General features: G+C 37.2%; 1 protein-coding gene across 7 annotated transcripts in view; it reads left to right on the top strand.

Moving 5' to 3' along the window:
• The window catches only part of NDST4 (N-deacetylase and N-sulfotransferase 4), a 499,153-nt gene that overhangs the window by 475,468 nt on the left and 2,141 nt on the right, over positions 1-21,544 (top strand). For all 7 annotated transcript variants that reach the window (XM_037830542.1, XM_037830540.1, XM_037830541.1 and 4 more), the window contains 3 exons: positions 16,348-16,518; positions 17,487-17,596; positions 21,071-21,173. In XM_037830542.1, the coding sequence (XP_037686470.1) occupies positions 16,348-16,518; positions 17,487-17,596; positions 21,071-21,173 (384 nt within the window). The remainder of the gene's footprint in view (positions 1-16,347; positions 16,519-17,486; positions 17,597-21,070; positions 21,174-21,544) is intronic.

The raw sequence follows: 21,544 nt of genomic DNA, 5'->3' as shown, positions 1-21,544 counted from the left end.
TGACTAAGTGGTGAGAATGAATTCAAGGCCTTTCAGTAGCGAGAAACAGTTTAATACAAACAGAAAGTACGCACTTGAGGAGGCAAGTGTGATCACTCACCAAGAGATGAGAAGCACCCGAAGGTTGGGGCTTCTTGATGTTTGTGAGGTCCTGTCTCCCTCCCTCCTAGTATGTTAATGAGGGATGTTCGGGCTGTGATGTCCTATTGGCTCTGGTTTTTAGGTAAATGAGGGATGAGTGAGCTGTGGCCCTCTATTGGCCCTCTTTGGGCCTGGACCCGAGTGAGATTAGGTATGCTTGGAACTTCCTGTTGTTTTGTTCTTTACTAGTTATGGGTTTTAGGGTCACTTTCCCCTCCCTCCTTCCCTATCTAACTGCCTCTGATCCATTTGTGTTGATTCCTCTTTTTGAATCTATCATAAGGAAAACTTCAAAGAGGTGTCCAAATATGTATGTATATTGTGATACTATCTATAACAACAAAAGGAAAAGAACCTAAATGTCCAGCAATGTGGAATTGTGTTAAGTTGAAATGGCATAATAATGCAGCTATATATAATTGTGATTTTGAAAACTTTAATCAATAAAATAGTTAAAATATTGTGTTCCCTTATCTATTTTATCTATTTTTCAAATATTTAAAACAATCTGTTTTTATTGTCAGTGTACCATGTTTTAGCTATTAGGAATGTAAAAGCAAGCAGAACATGGTTTCTAATCTCATGGAACTTATATTCTGTAGGTAGAGAGACAGTTATTAATAAAATAGTCATAAAAATATTTGATTCGAAATTGTGCACATGCTGTGAAGTATGGAAGGTGTTAGTAGAACACTTTCTAGAGAAGTAAACTTTAGGCTTAAAACTGAAAGATACATAGATATTAACACAGTGAAAGTAGAGAAAGGTGAGGAGGCAGGAGATGGAAGAGTATGTTTGGAGTTCACTGGTTGCAAAGAAACATTACATACTTAGCTAAAAGGAATTCCAAGTGGTTAGGTGATGACCTAAGAGAGAAGGCTGAGAGACATACTGGGGCTGGAATCAAGTGGGCAAACCCATTGTCATTCTTTGAGCAGTTGAAAAGCCTTTGAAAAAATTGAAACCAGTTTGTGACTACTAGATTTCCTTTTAGAAAACATTGTACTATTGTATCAGTTTCCAGGCTGCTATGACAAATACAACACCATGGGTTGACTTAACAATAGGAATTTATTGGCTCATGGTTTCAGTGGCTAGAAGGCTTGCTTGCTCCCAGGGACAATGAGGCTCTGGCTGGCCATACATCCTTGGGCTTCTTGACTTTCCCATCTCATGGCTATGTCCTTTCCTTTCTCTTCCAGGTTCCTTTGACTCCCAGCTTCTAGCTTCTCCCATGACTTTCTCTTTATAAGGCCTCCTGTATAGAATTAAGATCCATCCCAATTGAGTTGACCATACCTTAACTAAAAATAACATCTTCAGTAGGTCCTATTTACAGTGCATTCACACTCACAGGAATAGAATGAAGATCACGTGCATGTTTTTTTTTGTTGTTTTTTTTTTTTGTTTTTTTTTCCTGGGGTCTACAGCTCAATCTACCATAACTATCTGCTTTTGAAGAATGGATTGTAATGTGACAAATGAGTATTCAGAGAAATCAAAATAAAGGCTATTGCGGCAGGCCTGCTGACAAATGGAAGTAGCATAGACTATGATCTAAGTAGAAACTAAATGAAGCGCAAAGTTTTGAGAATTATTTAGGGATTAACACCAACAAAGTGGGTGAGAAAAAAATGTCAAGGATGAATCAAAATTGGAACTGTGTAGCTACATGGTGACCATACCTTCCCATGGTAAAAAGAACCACTGAGGAGGAAGTGGGAGGTGAGGGAAGGTATAAAATGTGTGACTCTGATGCTGAGTATGAGGTATGAGACCACTGACATACCCAAGAGGAACAGTAGAGCACGCTGGCACTCGGGGAGCTGTCTGGGCTGGAGACAAAGCCATAGCCAAAAGAATGGTGAAACTGCTTGAGAGTATACAGAAGAAAAGGACAGAATGGAATGAGACAGCAAGAGGGACAAGAAAGTAAAGCCAGAGTGGTAGAAGAAAAAATCTGGGAGTGCAGTGATGCCAAATCCAAGGGAAGGTTTTGCTGCCAAATGGAGTGGGTAACAACAGTGTCAAACTGCTGAGAAATTAGACAACCAGGCAAAACAAGGCCTGAACTATTTGCACTGAGTTGAAAGACATGGGGGGAAGTGGAGCCCTTAGCTGTGGAGTGAGAAGATCAAAGCGAGGTGGATTTAGTTGAAGGATAAGGAAGTGGGGATGAAAAAATGGAGGCAGCACTTGTAAAAAACTAAAGTGTAATTGTGAAAGGGGAGAAACAAGAGACATGCTAATTACATAGAAGCTGAAATTGGGTCAAAGGAAATTTGTTCGGTGGTGATAGTTATTTGAATTATAATGGGAAGTTTCCAAAGAAAGAGGCCATTCAAAGGTCCTGGATAGAAAATGGTTTATCAATACAATGAGGATTCTGAGAACCAGAGATGGAGGTTAAAGAAACTGGCTTAGATGGAAGAGGAAGCACTGCATCTACTTCCAGAGTTCTTAACTTTCCGTGCTAGAATGCTTTTGGCAGTCTGGTGAAGCCCATGGACCCTATTTCAGAAACATATTTGAAAAGCTTAAAACTGAACACATGGAATTACAAAGGAAACAACTATATAGAAATGGAACTATCAAAATGCTTTTTAAGTAATAAATATTTTTATTAAATCATTAGATAATAAGGTATAATGGTAGTCTAACCTTACTGCAGTTTTGAAGTTATGATATGCATACACATTTCAAGATATCTGAAACACTGAAATGGGACACAAAAGCTGAATTTTGTTGGTGATAAAGTCACAGGTACAGTAATATTTCTGTGCCTGTTATCTATGTTCGTAATTTAAAAAAATGCTAAATTTCATTTAGAAGTTAGTGAAAATAAAGAGGTAATTTTTTACTAATCCAAGTTCATGAACCTTCTGAATTCTATCAACAAAGTCCTGGTTAAGAATTCCTACATTGATGCTTGAAGGACAGAGGAATGAATGTATATACATACTGCTCTATGTCTGGGATAGAGGAAGTGAAAGTGACTGTGATAGTCTCCCCTTCCTTTGAGAAATTGGGAATGAGTTAATCTGATAAAAAAGAGAAGGGTGATTTGGGGAAGGAGCCAATTGAGGGGAGTGAAAAGGGTGTGATATCTTTGTGCATGATTGAGATAAATTTGACCAGAAAAACGTTAAATTGCTTACAGTAATGAGGGCCTAAATGAAGTTGATGATTCTGAATTTATGTTCATAGCAATCCATGTATTGCAAATTATGTGAGTACATTTGTATATGTGTGCTTAATGCATCTAAAAATCAATGCCAAAATTAAAAAAGACTAAAAGGGAATTCTTAAGAATAGAGTATGATAATTACTTTTTATGTTTTCTTCACTATTTTTCTGGACTTTGCCAAATTTCTTCAATAAGCATGTATTACCAAAAAGAAATACTGATGTACAGAACAATATGACACTGCAAGTTGGGATTGCAAGTGGTTTGGGATCCAAATGGACACTTGGATTGGAAGCAAGTGTCAGAAATTATCATCAGAATCCATGAGTCAGTCTCTCCCATGAGAAACAATAAAGCATCTTTCTCACTTTATGAAAATTCATATTGCAAAGCAAGATAAATTTACTTTTAAAAATTGCACCAGAAGCATTGAGATGATAAGCTTTAATTAAGTTTGCTTTACAACTCTAAATTTTGAAATACTTTCAAACTAACAGAACACTTTTAAAAAAAGATTCAAACCCCATACAGAGAACTCCAACATACCCCTATCTCCCCATATACCCAGCTCCACCAATTTTAACATTCTGCTACACTTTTTGCTATCTATCTATCTATCTATCTATCTATCTATCTATATTAATCCACTTTAGTATAGTTTGCAAACATCATGCTCCCTGAATACTTAATACTGCCATGTACATTTCCAAAAAACAAGGATATTCACTTATGGAACATCTATCTATCTATCTATATTTATTAATCCACTTTAGTATAGTTTGCAAACATCATGCTCCCTGAATACTTAATATGGCCATGTACATTTCCAAAAAACAAGGATATTCACTTATGGAACAACTTCAAGTGCAGTTACCAAGTTCAAGAAATCTAACATTGGCATAAAGCCTGCAATCTGTATTCCTATTTTTTCATATGTCCCAATAATGTCTATTTGAGCCTCTTGTCCTCCCTTATTAGGTCCTGTACAGGATCACACATTATATTTAATTGGCATTTTCTATTTAGTAGCTCTTTCTTTTTTATTTTTAATTGTAAGAACATGTATACAAAATCAACTTTCTCATCTCAGCTATGCCAAGCTACCATTCGGTGGGATTAATCACATTCAAAATGTGCTAGCCTCACCACCTTCCATTAATAACACTTTCCTATCTCCCCAAATGAAAACCGTATATACATTATGCATTAACTCCCCATTATCCCTCCCCCCATCCCTACCCCTGACAACTTGAACTCTACTTTCTGTCTCTATGTGCTTGAATATCCTCTAATATTTTCTTTGTAGTTACCATGGGGCCTAAATTAAACAATCTTGAACAATTTTGTTTGATTTGATACCAACTTAACTTCAAAAGCATACACAAACTATGTTCTGTACACCTCTGCCCCCCTTTATACAGTTCTTGCTACAAATTTAATGAGTCCAAAACAACCGATTTATCATTGCATTTTATTCATTTGCCTCGTAGAGCCTGGAGGAAGTAAACAGTTGAGTTGTAAACCAAAAATAGTATTGGCATTTATAGTTAGTCATCTAGTCACCTTCACTGGAGATCTTTATTACTTAGTGTGACTTCAGTCTATTGTATATTGTCCTTTCCTTTCAACCTGCAGAACTCCCTTCAGCATTGCCTGTAAGGCGAGTAAAGTGGTGACAAAGTCTCTCAGCTTTTATTTATCTGGGAATGTCTTAATCCCTCTCTCATTTATGAAAGGCATTTTTTTTAAATGTAAGTTTATTGAAATACATTCACACACCATCCATCCATCCAAAGTATACAATCATTGGATAACAGTATCTTCACATAGTTGTGCATTCATCACCACGATCATTTTTAGAACATTTGCATTACTCCAGAAAAAAAAACAGAAAAGAAAACCCCAAACTTCCCATACCCCATGCCCAGCCCTCCTTATTGACCACTAGCATTGTACTATACCAAATTTTAAGACTTGCAATAGAGGTAGGTTAACTAAAACAGTAGATTATCAGATAGATAGATAGATAGATAGATAGATAGATAGATAGATAGATAGACAGATCAATCAATGGAACAGAACAAAACATCCAGAAGTAGATCCATACAAACACAGGGAACTGACTTTTCTTTTTTTTGTTATATAGTTATACAATCATTATCAAAGATCAGTGTTACATTTCAACAACTTCAGGTATTTCCTTCTGGCTATTCTAAAACAGTAGACACTAAAATGGAGTATCTATATAGTGAGTCAGCAGTCACAGTCATTTGTACTAATTTCACTGTACACCTGGATCATTCTCTCAATCTTCACGGATATCTGGGCAATGACCATTTTAACTTCTTTTTGCTGGAAAGGGGTGTTGACCTTATTGGGAAGAGGAATGAAACTTGTTGATGTTCTTGGAGAGACTTATACCTCTGGGTTTCAGGGCTTATCTAGCACCCATAGGATCAATCTGGAGGCCTAAAGTTTCTGAAAGAATAAACTTCTCCAATTTGGATGCCTTTTATTTCTTTTTCTTGCCTAATTGCTCTAGCTAGAACTTCCAGCACAATGTTGAATAGCAATGGTGATAGTGGGCATCCCTGTCTTGTTCCTGTTCTTAGAGGAAAAGCTTTCAGTCTCTCCCCATTGAGTGTGATGTTAGCTGTGGGTTTTTCATATATTGCCTTTATCATGTTGAAAAAGTTCCCTTCTATTCCTATCCTTTGAAGTGTTTTCATCAGGAAAGGATGTTGAATTTTGTCAAATGCCTTTTCTGCATCAATCGAGATGATCATGTGGTTCTTCTGCTTTGATTTATTGATGTGGTGTATTACATTAATTGATTTTCTTGTGTTGAACCAGCCTTGCATACCTGGAATAAATCCCACCTGGTCGTGGTGTATAATTCTTTTAATGTGCTGCTGGATTCGATTTGCGAGTATTTTGTTGAGGATTTTTGCATCTATATTCATTAAAGAAATTGGTCTATAATTTTCTTTTTTTGTAGTATCTTTGCCTGGTTTTGGTATTAGGGTGATGTTGGCTTCATAGAAAGAGTTAGGTAGCTTTCCCTCTTCTTCAATTTTTTTGAAGAGATTGAGCAGGATTGGTACTAATTCGTTCTTGAATGCTTGGTAGAATTCACATGTGAAACCATCTGGTCCTGGGCTTTTCCTTTTTGGGAGCTTTTTGATGACTGACTCAATCTCTTTACTTGTGATTGGTTTGTTGAGGTCATCTATTTCTTCTTGAGTTAATGTTGGTTGTTTATGCTTTTCTAGGAAGTTGTCCATTTCATCTAAGTTGTCTAGTTTATTAGCATATAGTTGCTCATAGTATCTTCTCATTATCTCCTTAATTTCTGCAGGGTCGGTAGTTATATTTCCTTTACCATTTCTGATTGCATTTATTTGCATCTGCTCTCTCTTTTTTTTTGTTAGCCTAGCCAGTGGTCCATCGATTTTATTGATTTTCTCAAAGAACCAACTTCTGGTTTTGTTGATTCTCTCTATTGTTTTCCTGTTCTCAATTGCATTTATTTCTGCTCTAATCTTTGTTATTTCTTCCCTTCTGCTTGCTTTGGTTTTAGTTTGCTGTTCTTTCTCTAATTCCTCCAGGTGAGCAGTTAACTCTTCAATTTTTGCTCTCTCTTCTCTTTTAATATAGGCATTTAGGGCAATAAATTTCCCTCTCAGCACTGCCTTTGCTGCATCCCATAAGTTTTTTTTTGTTTTTTTTTTTTTTAATCATTTTATTGAGATATATTCACATACCACGCAGTCATACAAAACAAATCGTACTTTCGATTGTTTACAGTACCATTACATAGTTGTACATTCATCCCCTAAATCAATCCCTGACACCTTCATTAGCACACACACAAAAATAACAAGAAAAATAATTAGAGTGAAAAAGAGCAATTGAAGTAAAAAAGAACACTGGGTACCTTTGTCTGTTTGTTTCCTTCCCCTACTTTTCTACACATCCATCCATAAACTAGACAAAGTGGAGTTTGGTCCTTATGGCTTTCCCAATCCCATTGTCATCCCTCATAAGCTACATTTTTATACAACTGTCTTCGAGATTCATGGGTTCTGGGTTGTAGTTTGATAGTTCCAGGTATCCACCACCAGCTACCCCAATTCTTTAGAACCTAAAAAGGGTTGTCTAAAGTGTGCGTAAGAGTGCCCACCAGAGTGATCTCTCGGCTCGTTTTGGAATCTCTCTGCCACTGAAGCTTATTTCATTTCCTTTCACATCCCCCTTTTGGTCAAGAATATGTTCTCCGTCCCACGATGCCGGGTCTACATTCCTCCCCGGGAGTCATATTCCACGTTGCCAGGGAGATTCACTCCCCTGGGTGTCTGATCCCACGTAGGGGGGAGTGCATCCCATAAGTTTTGATAAGTTGTGTTTTCATTGTCATTTGCCTCGAGGTATTTACTAATTTCTCTTGTAATTTCTTCCTTTACCCACTGGTTTTCTAAGAGGGTGTTGTTTAGCCTCCATATGTTTGTGAATTTTATGACCTTCTGCCTTTTATTTATTTCCAACTTCATTCCATTGTGGTCTGAGAAAGTGTTTTGTATAATATCAATATTTTTAAATTTGTTGAGACTTGCTTTGTGACCCAACATGTGGTCTATCCTAGAGAATGTTCCATGAGCACTTGAGAAAAAAGTGTATCCTGCTGTTGTTGGGTGTAGTGTTCTATAAATGTCTGTCAAGTCTAGTTCATTTATCATACAATTCAACATCTCTGTTTCTTTAGTGATCCTCTGTCTAGATGTTCTATCCATTGATGAGAGTGGTGTATTGAAGTCTCCAACTATTATTGTAGAGGTATCTATTTCTCCTTTCAGTGATCGCAGTGTTTGCCTCATGAATTTTGGGGCATTCTGGTTTGGTGCATAAATATTTATGACTGTTATGTTTTCTTGATGAATTGACCCTTTTATTAATATATAGTGTCCTTCTTTGTCTCTTTTAATTGTTTCACTTTTGAAGTCTAACTTGTCTGATATTAATATAGCTACTCCCGCTTTTTTCTGGTTGTTGTTTGCATGAAATATCTTTTTCCAACCTTTCACTTTCAGTCTATGTTTGTCCTTGTGTCTAAAGTGAGTTTCTTGTAAACAGCATATAGATGGGTCCTGTTTTTTAATCCATTCTGCCAGTCTGTGTCTTTTTATTGGGGAGTTTAATCCATTTACATTTAGTGTTATTACTGTAAGGGCAGTACTTTCTACTACCATTTTGTTTTTTGGAATTTATATGTCATATCTTATTTTTTCCTCTCTTTTTACCTTTCCTGATAATCTTCATTTCTGCACTCTTCTCCAACTCTCTCTCTCCTGTCTTTTCCTATCAGCCTGTAGCACTCCCTTTAGTATTTCTTGTAGTGCTGGTCTCTTATTCACAAACTCTGTCAGTGTCTGTTTGTCTGAAAATGTTTTAATCTCTCCCTCATTTTTGAAGGAAAGTTTTGCTGGATATAGAATTCTTGGTTGGCAGTTTTTCTCTTTCAGTATCTTAAATATATCATGCCACTGTCTTCTTGCCTCCATGGTTTCTGCAGAGAAATCTGTACATAGTCTTATTGACTTTCCCTTGTATGTGATGGATTGCTTTTCTCTTGCTGCTTTCAGAATCCTCTCTTTGTCTTTGACATTGGACAATCTGACCAGTAAGTGTCTTGGAGTAGGTCTATTGGGATCTATTCTATTTGGGGTACGTTGTACTTCTTGAATCTCTAATTTTCTGTCTTTTATAAGAGTTGGGAAATTTTCAGTGAATATATCTTCTATTACTCTTTCTGCCCCTTTTCCCTTCTCTTCTCCTTCTGGGATACCCATAACATGTATATTTGTGCGTTTCATGTTGTCACTCAGCTCCCTAAGACCCTGCTCATATTTTTCCATTTTTTTCACCAGCTGTTCTTTTGTGTGTATGAATTCGAATGACCTGTCTTCCAGTTCACTGATCCTTTCTTCTGCCTGTTCAAATCTACTGTTGTGTCCCTCCATTGTGTTTTTCATCTCCTCCATTGTGGCCTTCATTCCCATGAGTTCTGCCATTTGTTTTTTTAAGTTTATGAATTCTTCTTTATGGTCAGCCAGTGTCTTCTTTATATCCTTCAGCTCTTTTGCTATATCTTCCTTCATTTCATCAATTTTATTTAGCATTAGTTGCCTCCACTCCTGTGTCTCAGCTGAGCTATTAGTTTGTTCCTTTGGCTGGTCCATGTTTTCGTATTTCCTGGTATGGCTTGTTATCTTAAGTTGTCTAGGCATCTGATTCTCTTGATTAGTTTATTTTGGAGCTTGTTTTCTGTCTTTTACCTAGTGGTTTTCTTGTTGGTTGGCTTTGTTCTCTGGCCTCTGTTATTCAGTTCAACTTATTCTAGACCTCTAACTTAGGTTCTATTTAGTTGATCACAATTTTTCCCCTCTTGTTTTTTCTGTTTCTTGCTCTGCCTCTATGTAACCTTTTTGTGAGTGGGTCTCCTTGGATATGGTCGACCCTAGTCAGATTTTCCCAGTCTAGTGAGGCCCAGGTCTCATTGGGAGGGTATGGAGTTTTCCTGAGAATGAGACCCTCCTATGAGGCCTTTAGAATTGGTGCTTTTCCTCTCCTGTCCAGCAGGTGGCGCTGGCCAGCCCGCAGCTCCCCCACCAGTGTAAGGAGGTGTGGAGCCTTTAGTTCTCCTGGTGACTCTGAGCCTGTCAGGGGCGTGGCTGACTGAAGCTGGAATCTGAATTCCAGCCCCTGGGGTCTGAATTCCCAGAAGGAGGACTGCCAGTTGAGCTGGGCCTCCCTCCACTCTCCCAATCCTCAGACCTCCAGTTGTCTCTCAGGGGCACTATTCCCTTCTCCTCTCTCCTCTTTGGGGCCTCTCAAGGTAGATTCCTTGGTCAGCCTGAGTTACCAATTAAAGATGGGGCTGGAGGCCTTCAGTAGTGAATACGGAATTCAAAGACACTGTGGGTACTCTTGTCTCCCCTCAAACCCAGCCTAGTCCCTCAACCTGGGCTTTCCGATAGAAAATAACCACATATATTACTTTTAGATAAAAAAAAAAAAAAGTAGAAAAGAAATCAAGAAAAAGAAAAAAGGGAAAAAAAAAAAGAGTCTCTTTTAAATGTCTTTCCCCAGCCTGGAAGTTGTGTCAGTGTCAGAATAGAGCATTTAAAGATATGCTTTGGGCTATTGTCTGATAATTACTCTCCAACAGCTTCAGTTCCACCCCTGCCAGGGGCTATTGAAATGCAAAGAGATAAGGGATCAGTGAGAAGCCAGAAGGGACAAAATGTAAGGGAAAAAAAAAATGGCTTTTTTGGAGTCTGGGAATGGGTGCCCGCTTTTACGAGCCCCCACTTCTTGGAGCCCAGCCCTTCTTTAGCACCCCAGCTCCCAAAGTTAGTTAATTAATTTGTTAATTAATTCTGCAGTTGAGGCTGGGTTGAGCCTCCCTTCTTGCCCTCAGCAGATTGTTGTTTTTTGGTTCTTCCCCCCCCCCCCCACTTTCAGGAAGCCGGCAGCAAGACAGTCTGTGAGGTCTGGGTGGGGAGGGGCGCCAGACCCCTGGTCCGGGGAACTTACAATGTTCGCTGCGATCTCAGCTTTTCCTCCAATTCCAAACTTGAGTCCAATGTGTGACTGGTTACTGGAGACCCCGAAAACGCTGTTTCATATAGTTCTTGGGTAACTGCCAGCTGCTCTAGGGGAGAGACGAAATTCTGCTCCTCTCCTGAAAGAATAAACTTAATAAGAAAAACTTTTATAGAGACTTAGTTAGAGCTCAGGGCACTCCCTAGGGTTTTCCGTAATACTGTTGGTTGGGGCTTGGCATACTGTAGTAGTTTGCGGTATCTGGCTAAAGCTTACATAAGAGTAACCTCCAGAATGAACTCTTGGCTCTATTTGAAATCTCTTAGCTGCTGAAATTTAATTTTTTTCCATTTCTTTTCCCCCTTTTGGTAAAGATGGCATTCTCAATCCCATTATGCCAGGGCCAGGCTCATTCCTGGGAGCCCTGTCCCTCATTGCCAGGGAGACTTACACCTCTGAAAGTCATGTCCCACCCTGGGGAGTGGGGGGAGGGAGTGAGTTTATTTGCAGAGTGGGCTGAGATAAAGAGGCCACATCTGAGGAACAAAAGAGGCTCTCTGGGGGTGACTCTTAGGCATAATTATAAGTAGGCCTAGTTTTGCCACTGCAGAAAAAGTTTCTTAAGGGTAAGCCTCAAGATCAAGGGCTTAGCTTATTGAATCAGGAGTTGCTAATGCTTGAGAGAATATAAGAAATTTCCCAGGTGTGAAAGTTTAATAGTTCCACATTTTTACCTAGTCCCTCAAGGTGACTTTGCAAATACTTTTGTATTTTCTGCCCCAAATACTCTAGGATGCATCTAGTTATTACATTTACATGTAGAGAATAATAAGATCTCATTCTCTATTCTAGGTCCCATGTAATTAGGTTGTTTAAATAAATTGACCAAGAAGGATAAATTAGATAGTGTGCTATAGAAAATTTAAATTTTAGACCAAATAAATATCCTTTCCTTTGGTCTCACACAGAAGTTGAAATTTTAAAATACAGATAATATCATCCTTTGCCCTGTGTTCTGATTTACCTTAGACCTAACCAGGTCCATTTCATTCATATCTCTAATTGAAGTCTGGTCTCTTTTTCAGCTTCTTCAATAGTTGCTGTATGGAGTAATGCTGACTTTCAGAACTGCAGAACTCTAACTCTGAGTCTCAGGTGTCACACACATATCCAATGTTCCAGGCACCTACCAGATTATACACAAAGTGCACAGTATCTCAGAATTTAGAAATAACATTAAAATCAGAAATAGATGTGACTAGTGTAAGAGCTTACAATCTAGGAAATTTTACAATGAGCCTTACTGAACATTCTGTACTCCTTAATCATTGATTGCCCAATCTCTGCCTACTTTCTATTCCCTGATAACCCGTGCTCTTGAATTCAATTAACAGAGTTTGCTCATTATAGTCAGTTTATGTTAGTGAGACCATATATTATTTGTCCTTTTGTTTCTAGCTTATTTCACTCAACATAATGTCCTTAAGGTTCATTCACCTAGTTGCTTGCCGCATGACTTCATTCCTTCCTGCAGCTGCTCAATATCCCATAGTGTTTATACACCATGGTTTGCCCTTCCATTCATTAGTTGTTGTACCCTTATGCCGTCACCTTCCATTGCAAATCATGAATAATGCTGCCATAAACACCAGTGTGCAACTGCCTATTCATGTCCCTGCTGTGAAAGAGAGTTTTGCCAGTATAGAATTATTACTTGGCAATCGACAATTTTTTGCTTTCAGCACCTTAAGTATATCATCATACTGCTTTCTTTCTTCCATGATTTCCAATGAGATATTGACATTTAATTTTGTTGAGGCTCCCTTGTATGCAACATGTTGCTTCTCTCTTATGTCTTTCAGAATTCTCTCTCTTTTTTTTTTTTTTTTTTTGGCATTCAACAGTTTGATTGTAGTATATCATGATGTAGGTCTATTGGGGTTTATCTTGTTTGTTGAGCATTTTGGATGTATACATTCATGTCTTTCATTCAATTTGGGAAGTTTTCAGCCATTATTTCTTTGGATATTCTCCCTGACCATTTCTTTCTTCTGCTTTTGGGACTTCCACAGTGTGCACATTGGTAGACTTGATGTGCCCCACAAGTACTTCAGGCTCTGTTCACCTTTCTTCATTCTTTCCTCTTTCTGCTTCTCAGTTTGGATGATTTAAAATGTCCTATGTTCAGGTTCATTGATTTATTTATTTATTTTTATTTTTGTTTTTTTATTTTTTTACTTTTTTTTATTATTATTTTTTATTATTATTTTTTTTTTGCCAGTTCCATTCTGCTGTTGAACCCCTGCAGGGATTTTTTTTTTTAATTCTGTTATTGTAGGCTTCAGCTCTGTATGGTTCCTTTTCATAATTTCCATCTCTCGATGGATATTATCTTTGTGTGCATCTATCTTTTCCTGATTTCCTTGTCCACATTTTCCTTTTGCCCTTTGAGCTTATTTAGGACCAATTAAAAATATATATATATTTGGCATGTTCCAGGTCTGGTCCTCCTCACTGATGCTTTCTAATGTTTTAATTTTATCCCTTACCTGAGCCATCACTCCTGTTTCTTTTATTGAAACCTGGACATTTTGATATTTCAAGCTGTTATAACTGGAATTTAGACTGAGGCATCTGCTCCTTAAGATTTTATCCAGCTTGTATCATGACAGTGCTTTCCTTAAATGTCAGAGCTAACAATAAAAAAAAAAATGGAATAAAAGAAAACACTTTTCCCAGTCCTTGCAGATTGACTTCTGTGAAAGCTCTCCCTCAGTTTAGCCATACAATGGGTTTAGAAAATAACTCCAGGACAAATTACAGGGGCCTCCCTGATCCTTTATGTACATGTGCTCTGAACTGTATGTCCTTCATCCAATAATCCCTTGCTCCAGGCAAATACAACTTGACTGCTCTCCCACACTGTTTTGTAGGAGAGTTCTATGAGCTGCCTTCTGCATACAGAACAAGTTCTGGGACAGCAAGCCTGGGAAAAGTGTCCTAGTTCACTCCCTCTGGAAACCACCAGACAGATCAGGCCAGACATACGTATGCCTGGTATATGCATGATAGTTACTCTGCCTCTTCCAGAACCAGGTTCAGGAACCCATAGTGGGACCATGGGTTGATTTCACAACAAACTATTGAGAGATGAGCCAGAGACCAGCCAGGTACTAGGAGATCTGATTATTCCTTTTAAGTAGCCTTTTTGTTGATTTGGTGCTCACCCTCTTACTGTAATCCTTTAACTGTTTTCTGGATATTTGAGAAAGATTTTCTGCCAGTTATTACTGGTTGTTCAAAGCTGCTGTGGGGGACAGAGCCCTGAAGCTTCTCACTCCACCATCTTGACTGGGGTGGGGCTCCTTAATTGTTTAATTCAAATCCTTGGGGTTGGGGAAAAGCCTGGTCACTACTTATAGCAGATTTATGTGAATCCTTTCTTCACTTAGATGAGACAAAATAAATAAAAGATAATATATATGAGGAGCATGCTTCTCTGTACCTGCTTCAAGTAAATGCTTTAAACATACAGATTTGAAAGGAACTATTTTTTTTCTGGTAACAGTTTTTAGCACTGTCTTGCTGAGAGTAGGGACCCCAAACTGCTCCACATTTAAAAAGTAATGCAGCCTATTATTTAGCTGGTCCTGTCTGCTCAGCAAATACCATAAATCCAAGGCTCAGCAGGTATAATTCAGAGACTCCTACAAATGTCACCTGCCACTGTAATTTCTACCCCACATTTTTATAATGCACTTCGCAGAGGAGCTATAGTGCTATTTTTTCCATAAAATACATCCCTTTGTGACTTCTTGGTCATATTTTTATGCTAATCTTCTTAGTTGCAGGAATATAAGTATAAGTTGGTAGTAAATTGGTGTACATCAATGTAGAGCAGATTAAGTATAGTTCTATGCCATGCTGCCTAAAGTAGAAATTTTAGCATTACTGTATTGACATGAATATACTATGTTTAATTTCTTTATTCATGTTATGCCGTTTCTTCTAATTACATTAATCATACACATTATGTAATCTCTATTTACTCAGCATAATGCATTTACCTATAAAAGTACTCAATAAATTACAATCATGAGAGGGCTTAAAAAATGTTTATTAGTTCCACCAGTCTTCCACTCACTAGTTACTCTTTAACCATTCACCATTTTCTAATTGTCTTTTCTTCTCTAGTCATTCTTATTTATTTCTCACATATAACCTGTTATTACAGTATTATATCAGGCTCCAATATAGTTTTATCCTTGTTTTGTACTAGATTTTCTTCATGTCTCCTTTTAGAAATCTCAGTGGACCAAGGTACTCATCCATCTCCACACATCTTATCCAACTTCACTCACCTTAAATGATAAAGCTCTCTCAGTTTCAGTGGTTGTCTTTATTCTGCTTATCAAAATCTTCCTCATCAAATTCAAGCTCAAAATCTTCAGCCACTGAGAAAATTTTCTTCTTCCTCCAGTCATGATTAGTCATTTATTGGTCTGGCCATTATAGCAAGTAACTTATTCCTCAATTCAAATATACAAAATCATTATAATGTATTAGTCTGTCTCTCTCACTCGATTTTTATTTCTTTGATGACAATGATTATGTCTTTATTATATCATTTTACCTTCAGAATATATCATGATTCTTTGTTCTGGAAAAAGGCTTAATAAATATTTGTGAATTGACTGTTAAATTCATCTTTCGCTTAGTTGGGCTCTCTCATGCTTGACCAATGGATGTTCAGTGTGCATGACTCCAGGGATTTGGTACTGAAAACTGGTAGTGAAGCGGTATTTAAGAATGAGCAGTGTTAGATGGAAACCCTCAAGAGAGCAAAAGGTGGGGAAATTGGGCAATGTCAATTTATGTATGACACCTAAAAACACGTTAGGAATAAAATCTGCTTTTTCTGTACTCCTAGCACCTACCACACAGGGATAATGGGTAGATGGCAGAACCTGTGGTATTAGCTGTAATTAAACAGTGAACAGAATAAAACCTAAGCCTACTCTTGCCCTTCTAAATCTCTTTTCATCATGCTTGATTTATTTAGGCCCTGACATCTTTTCTCTCCTAATTAGACCTCTGAAGGAAATCCTTGTACTTGGTCTCTGCCTTGAAACTAGATATTTTAGGCATGAAGACAATCGTGAAGTTATCTTCATACCACTTAAAATTACTGGAGGCTTATACTTTAAAAGACTTTAAAATAAGCAATATTCCAATACATAGGTAACAATCCATGAACTTTTCAGCATATTTTTACTTCTAAAATCAAGTGATCAATTTTTATTATTTTTATGAAATGGAGTCATGCACACACACATATATATCAAACATGCAAGCACACACACATATCTATGCAGACATAAAGAAAATTAACTTTGCAATTGACTTTCTTGTTAAAGCATCAACGATCACATGAAGATCCAGCTGCTCTGAGATTTAATTTCTATGAAGTTATTACAACAGGCCATTGGGCCCCATCTGACTTAAAAACTTTGCAGAGGAGATGCCTGGTACCTGGATGGTACGCAGTTCACATAGAAAGATGGCTAACTTACTTTGCTACTTCTCAGGTAATGCCTTGAAATTACTTACTCCTGTTTATTAGATCATGATTGTGTTGCAGTAACAAACAAAAACCCTGATTCAATGTTGCCAAAGTTAGTGACAAACTAAGATAAAATCATAAGTAAGGGAGAAATGTAAATTTTTTTACATTTTTAATCTCCATAATGCTATTAAAATGTTGTTAAATGACTCTGAAAACATATACTTGGAATACTCTTTTAAACAATAGCTATGAGTTTTAAGTCCTTACACAGGAGACATAATGTGACATTTACTGGCAAAAACTCTCAACTAATAATAAAGAAGCCAGTTAGACAACACCTTTCTGAAGCAACATATGTAGAAAACTGAGTGATCTCTGTCATGTGGGATCTTTATTTGGAAAGAAGGAGGTCATGAATTAAGGCTGTCACAATGGGAAGTGCTATAATAGCCCTGGAGCTGTGGGTTAAGAAAAGAAATACGGATTTGAGCAAAACATCCATATCCTTTATATTCTGCATTCCAGCTCAGGGTACAATTAGAACTTGAGTTCTCTGTTGTGGTTTGTAAGAATGCAAATGCATGATTTCCAGTTTTGATGCCCACTCTTTCTAAACCCTTGACTCCAGGGGTAGCTCATGGGAGTTTGGTAGGTGGGATAATTATCTAATTGATTAAACTGAAGATGGACAATCATGTGTCTACTGAAGTACTAAAGAAAGTTTCTTTGCTTATTTTGGATTTACAATAAAGTGAGTTAAGGACTATAATTAGATAATGAACAAGAAATGATGCCTGGTGACAAATTTAAATTCTTGTTTAATTGGAAGGGCATAAGAATAGTAAACATTAAAATGTATTCAAAGTAGTGCAGTCTTATTCTTATTTACACTGAGCTAATTTGTTAATGTAGTACCAGATCAAGAGAGGCAGCTTATTCTACTCAATTTAGTTTTGTTCTTCATTACGTGACCATTTTTTGATTTCATAGTTGCTAATTATTGATGGACAGCAGCTGAGATCTGACCCAGCAACTGTAATGGATGAAGTCCAGAAGTTTCTGGGAGTGACACCTCATTATAATTACTCTGAAGCTCTAACGTGAGTCTATTCTCATGCATGATTTCATTTCCATTATTTGCCATCATAAATTATCACTGGTAGGTGTGTATACAGCATCATTAACACTAACCATGAATTTATACATCATTATGCGTCTCAAAAGCAATCAAAGTAATATCCTCATTATTTATATAATGTCTCCCTCTTGAATACCAGGAATACTTTATCTCATTTTATATTATCACAAACCCCTTTTTGGTGGACTTCTGCACAAGATCAGTTTGGTTAAGTAAATTTTTTTACCTAGTACTCTGTGTAGAAACTGTCTTAGGAATTGAGGTTACAAGGGTGAAAAAGATACGGTATCTCCGCAGGGCAATTCACAGATTAGACATGAAAAGACAAGGACTATCGTCACTTATATGGAATTGAGTGGTACTTAGTGCAGAACTAGGGAAGGGGCACGTTTATGTTTTACTCTGTATTTACTAAATTATTTATAACTAAATATAGTCATGCATAATGTCCCACTTATCCATTGTTGCATAACAAACCATCCCAAAACATACTGGCACACAACAAGAACAATTTCACTTGTCTCCTGGATTCTGTGGATTGGGCATTAGGACAGGAGCACAGCAAGGAAGACTTACTTGTTCTCTCCTCCATGATATCCTGGGCCACAGCTGAGAAGTCTTGAATACTGGGTATGACTCAAATGACTAGGGACAACAGCAATCATCTGGAGGCTTTTTCACTAATTTCTCTGTCTCCTAGGCTGGGATAACTGAAAGGCTGAGAGCTTAGCAGAAGGGGGCCTCTTGCTGTGATCTCCCATCCACCCCACAGGGTGGGTTTCTCACAGTGTAGAAGCAGGTTCAAGAAGGAAAACGTCCAGGCAGTGACTATTCTAAGAAAGTCATGGCCCTCTCTGACCCAGCCTTGCAAAAGTCACCCACCATCTCTTACATTGCATTCTACTGGTTACAAGCAAGTCAGTAAAACCAGTCCAAATTCACAGAGAGAGAAATGAGGCTCCATTTCTAGAAGCGGAGTGGCAGGGTCATTCTGCAGAAGAGAAGGGGGGAAGGGAGATATTGTTGCAGTCATCTTAGGAAAATAAAACCTGACCTTTAAAAAAAAAAAAAGTAATGAAACAAAGTAACAAACAAGAACAAAAACGTCCAAGCAGCTAAAACATATTTTAAAAGGGCAGGTTCTTGACTCATAAAAGACTCACCCACAGTACCCAAAATAAAGCCTATTACATAGAATTTTGTTAAGCAAATTCTAACAAGCCTAGTTATATAATTTCCCAGTTCCCAGCAGCTTAGAATCAGCAATTAGACAATTAGGGAGGGTAATGGAGGGACAGGAAAAGCAGTAATAAGATTGGGTTGTTCCTTAGCCACTAAAACAACTATAATGAAGTTTCTCCTTACACAGGAAAATAACAACAACCCAAGGCATGCCCCTGTTGATTAAGTAGACAAAGCTTCCTATACTGCTTTTCATTAACAGTTATTGATGTTGGTATATATTCCTCTGCCTCTCTGCAATAGACTATGTAATAGTTTTATCCTACTCACTACAAATAGTTGCTTATGGTTCAATAAACCTGTCAAATCACACTTTTGTAGAAGAGATTACAAACAAGTAAAAAAATATGGTTTTTCATATGTCTCACACATCACAAACATTAATAATTATCACACTGGTTAGTGTAATAAAAGAGCTCAAATGGGAACCTGACTCATGTCCCAAAAGTTGTCTAACAGTTATTTGAGAAAGGCTTTGCATCTTAATTTTACAATTTCATACCTATAAAAAAAAAAAACCCATAAAACCATAAATTGATATAACTTATAGAGGAATAAATGTCCTTTGTTAGGCTTAGGGTGTATAAAGTTGTCAACACAATAAATGAAATCAGGGCAGCAAAGTAATATGGCTTCAAGGTTATTACAACCCGCTCTAAAGAAATGACTTTCAGTCTTCCTGATGGCTCTAGTTCCTCTGGTTGTATTAAGTGCTGCCTCTCCCCAGCTGCGATGGTGAGAAAGGCAAAATTACAGCCCATCCCGAAGCCTCTGCACTACCTGCAAAGGAGATGCTCTCAGAGTGTGTATAAATATCTTGACTTTGTTGCCAGAGCCATATTTTACCTTAATGCAGTTAAATATTCTCATCCTGAGGCAGAAAACGCTGTTTAGGGCACCATTATGCCGGCTTCTCCTTCTCATTTTGCACAGCATGCTGAACTGTTTTTCCTCATGGGAAATTAACTAAAACTAGAGAAAGGGCAGTGATAGACAAGGAACAGATTGAAATGTCCAAGTTGGAAATGACTCTGTCTCCCTTTTATCCACTTAACCAGTGAAATATTTAATTTTAATTGATAACATGTACTAGGACAACCTGGGCTGAAAGGATCAGGTCTCTAATGATAGGTTGGGCAGGGAAATGTGAAGAAAATTTCCCTTTCTCCCTACATGAGTTCACTTATGTGCAGAGGCAAATTACAGGTGTACTTGTATTATAGGGATGGGCCCAGGGCAACAAAATATTCTGCAACTAATTAACTTTACATCCCAGTCAATTATGCTTCATCCTTCTAAAACATCTGCTGAGCAACAAAAATGCAAACCTTTTGGATGTTTTATGCATGCAGGGAATCCCACAGCAGTAAATTTAAAATTTCCTTTCTTATTTGGTGCATTCTTTCATTTTTCCTATCTTGTCAGGCCTAAATAGAAGTTCTTATCAATTTGAGTTTAAACAAAATAATTAGACCACATATCTTTCTTTTGTAACTTAGTGCAGTCATTGGATCAAAACAGAATTTTCTTTCAGAGCATCTTTATGACCTGAGTTTTCCAATAGGATCGTCTGCCTTCAACAACAAAAATAAAATAAAATAAAATATAATAAAGAGAAAAACAGTTGTCTCATTGCCATTCACCAATTGTGTAGTCTGTGTCTCATTTTGCCTGGTAAAGTGTACCTATATTTTTACACTTCTGATTTTCTTCTTGAAGAGTGTAAAAATTTTAAGCTTTAATAAGTACAGTATTTTTCCAAATTAGGAAGGTTTAATTCATGTTAACTGTATTGTATATTTACAATACATTCAGCTACTTCAATGTACAAAAAAAAAAAAACTCAATGTATTTTGACAGAGAAATCACATTACTAAGAGATAAACTATCCTGATAGACCTTTATATTTGGGCTGTGATTTTGATGATCTTTTATGGGTTCATAGGTAACTTGTGGAAATTAATAACTCCAAAATAAGATTACATTGAATATGTATGTCTTTTTCATTAAAGTTCTTCAGATTATTAGAATATATGTTATCTTCAGTCTCAAATCAGTCTCTTTCAAATCAGTTGAATTATTAAATTGAAGCAATGGGCCTACAAAAGTGAATTTCCTTTGTCCAATTGGAGACGCTCTCTCACTCCAAATTCTGTATAAAATTTTTAATCATTATGTGCTCAAACTATTGTAGGTTTGATCCCCAAAAGGGCTTTTGGTGTCAACTACTAGAAGGAGGAAAAACCAAATGCCTTGGAAAAAGCAAAGGCCGAAAATATCCACCCATGGATCCAGAGGTAATATTTTTCCTAATCTTTGAATTGCTCTGGTAAAATTCTGAGCCTATGTCTATTTCAAAATTAATGACAATAAATTTTCTTCCTTTTTCTGATCTTTCTTTGCTACAAATAGTTTTAAATATTTATAAGGGGCTACAAGAATAAAACAGTTGTAAGTTATTGTTTATGATAGAATGAATGAATTTCTTATGGGCACTGATTTATAATAAGGCTCATAAAACAATGATAAAACAAACTGCAAAACAGGAAAAACCTTTCAACAGAAGTGAGGATATGAGGAGAAATGCCTATGTGACAGATCAGCATTTTAGCAGTCAGCTCCGCCAGATATAATGAGTATCTCCTTAAGGCAAGGTGGGCAGAGGGTG

This window comes from Choloepus didactylus, chromosome 3, assembly GCF_015220235.1.
Source record: "Choloepus didactylus isolate mChoDid1 chromosome 3, mChoDid1.pri, whole genome shotgun sequence".
Lineage (NCBI taxonomy): Eukaryota > Metazoa > Chordata > Mammalia > Pilosa > Megalonychidae > Choloepus > Choloepus didactylus.
Note: the sequence above shows the minus strand (reverse complement) of the source record. Positions and strands in the feature narration are given on the sequence as shown.